Raw genomic sequence first — 7,500 nt, 5'->3', positions numbered from 1 at the left:
ATATATATGTATATATATATATATATGTATATATATATATATATATATATATATATATATATATATATATATTAATATAATATATATATATATATATATATATAATTTGTGTGTGTGTGTGTGTGTATGTGTTGTGTTATTATCTATCTATCTATCTATCTATCTATCTATATATATATATATATATATATATATATATATATAATATATATATACATATTATATATATATAATATATATATAGTATATATATATACTATATTAATATATATATATATATATATATATATATATATTATATATATGCATATATATATATATATATATATATATATATATATATATGTATGTATGCACACACACATATATATGTGTGTGTGTGTGTGTGTGTGTGTACACATTGTGTATATGTATGTGTGTATATATATATATATATATATATATATATATATATATATATATATATATATATATATATATATTGTGTGTGTATATATTATAAACTATATGTGTGTGTATGTGTGTGTGTGTAAAAAAGCAGAAAGAGAGAGAGAGAAAGAAAAAATATATGGTTATAACGTGTGAGAAAAGGACAAGGAAACACTGTCTAGCTTTCATGCTTTCATTAAGCTTCTAAAAATCTTCCACAAGAGATTATTACACAAAAGTACAAAATTAGTGGATAAGCCTTATTATTACAACACTGTGTTGTTTTACATGCTACGCTTACTTTGGCACCACTGCATAGTTGAACTGAAAATGATCACATACTAAGTGTTCATTTAGTACCAATGCTCTGTTATACTGAATCTCAGATAAGTTTTAGTTTAGCACCACCATTTACATGTATTTTTGATTATCAAAGGTTTTTCTTTTTACAACTGAAACTTGACTTTCTGAATCTCAGATAAGTGTTAGTTTAGCACCACTACATAAACTGAAACTTGACTTACTGAACTGCAGATAAGTGTTAGTTTAGCACCACTACATAAACTGAAACTTGACTTACTGAATTGCAGATAAGTGTTGGTTTAGCACCACTGCATAGTTAAACTGAAACTTGACATACTGAGAGTTTTAATTCAATACTACTGCATTTTTTATGCTAAAACTTTCACATAATGACTGTTCGTCGAGCACAGTGCTATTCAGAAACTTACATATTTAGTTAGTTTGGCAGTGCTCTAAGCAAGAAATGTGGCTAAGAGCTCAGGGAATGGTTAACCAAGAATTTTAGTTTCCGTCAGCAATAAAGATATAGATAAAGAAGAGTTATCATTAGACAATTATCTTGGCTTAGGGATTGTCTGATGTAACGTCTTTCTTATACAATGTTTTTTTTTTCATCATTAATCTCTGATGTAAATTTTATGTAAGTTTTTATTATTTGATGTAACTTCTGTCTTTTTTACCATTTACATGTATTTTTGATTATCTAAATAGGCTTCTCTTTCTTATTTACAATTCCTATTTGGAAATAAGAATTCCTATTTCTAAATATTTATCATAAAACCTATTGCAAATAGTAGAAACCAAAACTGACCACAGAACACACAAACAGTACTCTGCTGACACTAGACAGCCTCGTTACTGCAACAACCAACAACAACAACCGGTATGCTGTTAGCCTCGTTAAAGTCCACAAAAATCCTGGTATGCTATATCCTATTTATATACAGCATTACGGGATTACGCTAGCATGTGGACTTAGAAACTTCTTTAAGTGATATCTGCTTGGAACATTTTCAAACCCTCAAGAAGTTTGTTTAACAGCCTCAGGGATCGTTCCTTTCCTGCCCGATAGATATCTCTGGCATTGGTTAATTAAGTTAATAACTAATCACAACATCTTATCCTCATCAAAGTGTTCATTGTAATCATTTGATACAAAATTTTCACTAGCATGGCTTCGTTTCTGCAAGTTATCCATTTTACTTCACAGAGACATGTATAACTATATTTTAATAGTTATAACAAAGGAGGAATGTAAAGCAACTCTGACAACAGAAACTTAATGGATGGAATTCACTGACAATATTCAAATATTCACCTACATCTGCTCTAATGTGCAAGTTTAGAAAAGATGTACGCAAGGCTACTTGAGAATCGCTATTTATTAGGTTTGCAAATGTTGATGAGAGGACCTCCACTGCCCGGGGTTACACCTGTGGGGTTCTCGGCTCCCAGGTCATGGCTGTCCTTGGATTTGATCACTCCCTGGCCTCCGTACTGCGACCACACTGTTACCTGGGGAAAAAAGAGCGCTCTTAGGATCTTATATGATTGCGTATGAGGGTAATAATCTACCAGAGAGATTTATACTAAAGTACACGGCTTAGTTTTCGCAATGGAACCATATCCGAGTCCCAACGGAATTATTCACAAGCTTACCTTATTGACACCTTTCACAAGAAGAGGGCGAGGGACATACAGGGTTCTCTGTGGGCCAGCTGTCCAGAACCTGCCCAGATTGAAGCCGTTGACAAACACAGCGCCCTTTCCCCACCCGCAGGCGTCCAAGAAGGTGTCCTCAGGCTCATCTTGAATCTCAAAGTCCCCCTGAAGCAACGCTGGTCCTACCACTTCTTCATCTGCGTAGGACCTCCAACCCAACAATCTGGTCACGGAGGAAGATAATAAAAAAAACTTTCCGGTAGCTTTTAAAACACCGAGGTAAAGTGTTATAAACTATTGGTTGCACGTCCAAAGGTGTCCTCAGACTACTTGGCTGAAAATGTGTTTATTGAATTAAATATTATGCTAGTTTAAACTTTCGCCTATAACAAAAACATCGATATCTTTTATGTTAACCACGAGATTGTAGTACACTGACGTGAACATACTGGTGCTTATACTATAGAGGAGCATTTAAAGCTGCAAAACCTTTCATAAACGGGCAGTTGGTGTCAGAACGCCTTTGGATGCTCATGCCCTCATTCACAAGATGCACCAATTACACCACTGTGATAGCGATTGAGCATAGGATGACAGAAGGTAAGGCAGAATGTTGTGGCTTGTCTCGGCATGAAAGGAATTAATTTAAGGGAGGAGACAAGAGTGTGAGTTTAAGTAGGCTGGATTCGGTGACTCCAACAACAGTGTAGATATGACTGCAAGGAGACCAAGAGATTATTCTACCAAATACCTGTCTATGTCTCCACTCTTGAATTCTATCGGGTAGATGAGCCAGTCCTGGAGTTCTTCATTGTCGAGTAACACTGGGCCCTCGCTAAGTCCCTTTTTCATGGTGAAGTCATGAGGCTTGCCAAAGTTGACACGACCCATGTTTTCCACTAAAATGTCTAGTGTATGTGTGCCACTGTACTCACTCGAGAGCTCAAAGGTAGAGTTTCTGGAATGACAAGAGAAGAGTTACAAACGAAATGTGAATGAACAAAGAAGAGGTTTATCATCTATAATTCTTAAACTGATCTGAATAGATTCGCGGGGGGTGGCACAGGCATGGAAAAAAAAAAAAAAAAAAAAAAAAAAAAAAAAAGGAAAGAAAGAAAGAAGAAGAAGAAGCAGAAGAAGAAGAAGAAGAAGCAGAAGAAGAAGAAGAAGAGGAAAAAGATAACAGAAAAAAGAAAAAAAAAAAAATATATATATATAAATGCTCTAATTCCATTTAGATTATCCTTACCGTGTTGCGTTGTTATTATTATTTCAATAATAAACTAAACCATCATATTCGGAGAACATATCGATACATTTTGGTGGGGATGTAGAAAAGCAAGGACCAAGTAAACGGGCGTGAAAAAATACACAAACCTAAACTGTAAAGCAGAGAGTTTCGCCTTTTCACCCATACAAGAACCGCCGAGCTAGCCTGAGATAAACCTACATTATAAGACAGAGCACTTCACCTTTTCACCCATGTACCAAAACCGTCCAGATCTCGTGGCTCGTTGATGCAAGGTGACACAAGTCTCAGATCGACGAGAAGAAGAGCAAGGTCCCTCACGTGTCCGCTGATGGTTATTGTGGCTCCTCCTTTGGGTACAGTGATGCGTGTGCGGTACAGCGTGTATCCGTAGGACTGCCCGTTGCCGTCATTGATAGGGAGGTCTTCCATAGGCATTACATTTGGGCTCTTCACGTGTGGTATCTGAGAGGGGGAGGGAAAGACCTTCGGTGTTAGTGCAGTCTAAAAGGGAAATTCGCATGATTTTGATAATACTGTTGTTGTGCCTAGGGATGCAGAGCGGTTGCATTTGTTTAATGTTGATGAACTGATAAATACTTTTTATGAGGTTTACATATGTGTGAACACACAAGGGACTATGCATGGTTACTTATTAATGAAACACACACACACACACACACACACACACACACACACACACACACACACACACACACACACACACACACACACACACACACACACACACACATGCGTGAGTGTGAGTGAATGAATAAGTAAGTGCGAGTGAGTGAGAGCAAAAGTGAATGAGTGGTGAGTGTGAGAATGAGTTTGAATGGCTGAGTGTGAAGGAGTATAAAATATATTGATAAATATTAATTTTCTGATAAGGCTGGCAAACAATTTAACGCTGTCGACGGATATTATGACAAACACGAAAGGATTTTCGAATTTGTTCGTTTTGGCCTGAAGTACAGGAGACTAATTATTTAAAGGGTAAGATCTCTTGTCTTCCATATACACACCTAAATAAATATAGATTGGTAAGTATATGTCCTCTGCTATCACTTTACCCACATAACCGAGGATATATGTTTATGATCAGGATATTAATCGAATTACCCCTTAAAGTGTGTCGCACAGGAATTTGGCCATTGCGTATTCTTACCTTTGAAACTACTATTTTAGCATAAGGCATAGGGAAATTGTAAAAAAAAAAAAAAAAAAAAAAAAAAAAAAAAAAAAAGCTAAGCGAACTTAAATTTTCCCATTTATTTGAACCTACTAAGTTTCTTACAGTGTAACTTACAGTTAAGGGAATATAACAGCTTTGAGTATATTTTTTTTTTGCGTCTACTGACAGCATGTAGTGAGAACCACTGCTCTAGACTCATAAAAAAAAACTCCCTTTGGACTGACACTTTCTTTTTACACTGTTGACACCATTTGCTATATATAAAAAGTACTAAGAAAGTTTCTACCAAGCAGCACAATTACTCCATAGTACCCCTTTTAACACACGATGACTATGAATGAAACATATTCATATACGCCTTTTTTATGAAAGGATTTTTTTTCCCAAAAATTAACCCAGTGGTCAAAGAAGAGGAAAAACGGCTGAAAACAAATGTCCATCACACACACGCCACACACACACACACACACACACACACACACACACACACACACACACACACACACACACACACACCACACACACACACACACACACACACACACACACACACACACACACACACACACACACACACACACACACACACACACACACACACACACACACACACACACACACACACACATACCTGTCCTATAAGTTCGTTGAGATTTAGGATTTTATTCAACACTATGTCGTCATATGCGACTCTTGGAGACGTTTCAGGCAGATCAGGAGTACTCATGTACCCATGAATCTGATATTGGCTGATCAACTGTTTTGTGATCATGTACTTTGGTGTATAGTCTCCGTTTTCCGTCAGGAGACAGTCATAATCTGAAGAAGAAAAAAATTATAGTTTCCCTTGGTATTCGTTTTCTGATAGCACTCTTCATATATAGAAAATGAGAAGATATAAGGTATATCTATTTTATTTTATTTTTCCAATCTATTTGTGTATGAAATTAAAATAATACATTTTCGTCCTCCATGACAATGAATTGAAATAATGATTGGTGTGTGTGTGTGTGTGTGTGTGTGTGTGTGTGTGTGTGTGTGTGTGTGTGTGTGTGTGTGTGTGTGTGTGTGTGTGTGTGTGTTCGTGCGTGCGTGCGTGCGTGCGTGTGCGTGTGCGTGTGCGTGTGCGTGTGCGTGTGTGTGTGCGTGTGCGTGTGCTCGTGCTGCGCGTCCGCGCGCGTGCGTGTGTTCGAAAAATTTATGAAAATCATTTTCTAAACCAACTTCTGTTTCTATTTTTTTTTTTTTTTTTTATCATAAAGCACTCCATGTACAAAAGTAAGCATCAATGTGTCTGCATCTCATAAAAATCCCCCCGTGACTCACAATATAAACGACCTCTCGAAATACACCAGATTACCGTAACTGGTGACATCCGGGGCGTAGAAGGGCCACTCCCCCTGCACGTTGGCGCCCGCGAGGAAGCCGAAGTTGGTGCCGCCGCAGAACATGTACAAGTTGAAAGACGCTCTGCTCTTCAGGATTTCCTCGAGCGCGCGCGAGAACTCTGGATGAAAGAAAGAGGAAAAAAAAGGAAAGAAAGGAAAATAAGAGGATATCCTGAGTATATGTGTATACTACACACACACACACATACACACACATTTTCTGTTTTATGGGTGGGCGAATGACTATGAAAATAGATAAAAATCATGAGTTCTTATTTCTTAAAACTAATAATCCATCTCAATAGTTCAAAACTGCTGCTCATCCCCAAACCTTTTTCGGGCCAACGGTTCCTGTGTGGTTCCATCCAGTGGTCGAACCAGCCGGACCAGAATTCCGTCGCCATCAGCGGGCTGTCGGGCTGCAGGCGATCCAGCTCTCTGAACTCCTCCTGCACCGACGTCTGCGCATTCGCCGTCTGGAGCACTGGGGAAGGTGTGCGCTTTTGCTTCCGTCCAATCCCCACGCGTTGCGTTACACACATACAAGCAAGCACGACGTACGCACGCACGTACGCACACATGCAAGCACGCACGTACGCACGCACACACACACACACACACCACACACACACACACACACACACACACACACACACACACACACACCACACACACACACACACACACACGCACACACAAATAAAAAAGTAACTTAGAAGGAGGCACTTTAGTAAACGATAACGATATAGTTCAGAAGAAGGGCTATGGCAGGGGATTCCAACCTGGGGGCCATGGCCCTCAGAGGGGTCACGGGAGGCCATGGAACAATATGAAAATTATGACGTCGAATTAAACTGACTTTTACCTCACGGTACCTTCATATAATTATCAGAATGAAAAAGGTGCGGAACCATTGGCCTAGGGACTCGACACTTTTCTTGACACTGAAACATATCATTTGAAGGTTGAGGCTGCATTTACCTTCGCGCACAATGGGCAGTTGGAGGAAAAGTTACAGTTAGACTTGAAGACAGCGTTCGAATAAAAAGTCTGTAGACATTTACTGCAGTTTTGAGAATAAAGTCAGGCTCTCCATTTTCAAATGTGTTATAGACAAACACCTCTTTGAAGATTACTTGTTCCCGAGAAAGTAGCGTTTAAACACCCTTTGGTAAACGCAAGGTAGGTCGGTCTTCCGGTGAGCGAGAGACACCCGCTTCTCATTAATCAATTTCCTTTTTCCAAAATCTCACGGCCCACGCCCGCCACTC

General features: G+C 38.4%; 1 protein-coding gene across 3 annotated transcripts in view; it reads right to left on the bottom strand.

The window, feature by feature from the left end:
• Positions 1–1,295: 1,295 nt before the first annotated feature.
• The window catches only part of LOC119594973 (beta-galactosidase-1-like protein 2), a 24,756-nt gene continuing 18,551 nt past the window's right edge, over positions 1,296–7,500 (bottom strand). For all 3 annotated transcript variants that reach the window (XM_037944105.1, XM_037944108.1, XM_037944107.1), the window contains 7 exons: positions 6,561–6,713; positions 6,202–6,348; positions 5,473–5,660; positions 3,867–4,108; positions 3,146–3,352; positions 2,392–2,617; positions 1,296–2,247 (listed from right to left, as the gene is read on the bottom strand). In XM_037944105.1, the coding sequence (XP_037800033.1) occupies positions 2,110–2,247; positions 2,392–2,617; positions 3,146–3,352; positions 3,867–4,108; positions 5,473–5,660; positions 6,202–6,348; positions 6,561–6,713 (1,301 nt within the window). In that variant the 3' untranslated portion in view covers positions 1,296–2,109. The remainder of the gene's footprint in view (positions 2,248–2,391; positions 2,618–3,145; positions 3,353–3,866; positions 4,109–5,472; positions 5,661–6,201; positions 6,349–6,560; positions 6,714–7,500) is intronic.

Source organism: Penaeus monodon, chromosome 35, assembly GCF_015228065.2.
Source record: "Penaeus monodon isolate SGIC_2016 chromosome 35, NSTDA_Pmon_1, whole genome shotgun sequence".
Lineage (NCBI taxonomy): Eukaryota > Metazoa > Arthropoda > Malacostraca > Decapoda > Penaeidae > Penaeus > Penaeus monodon.
This window is presented reverse-complemented; position numbering and strand designations above follow the sequence as displayed.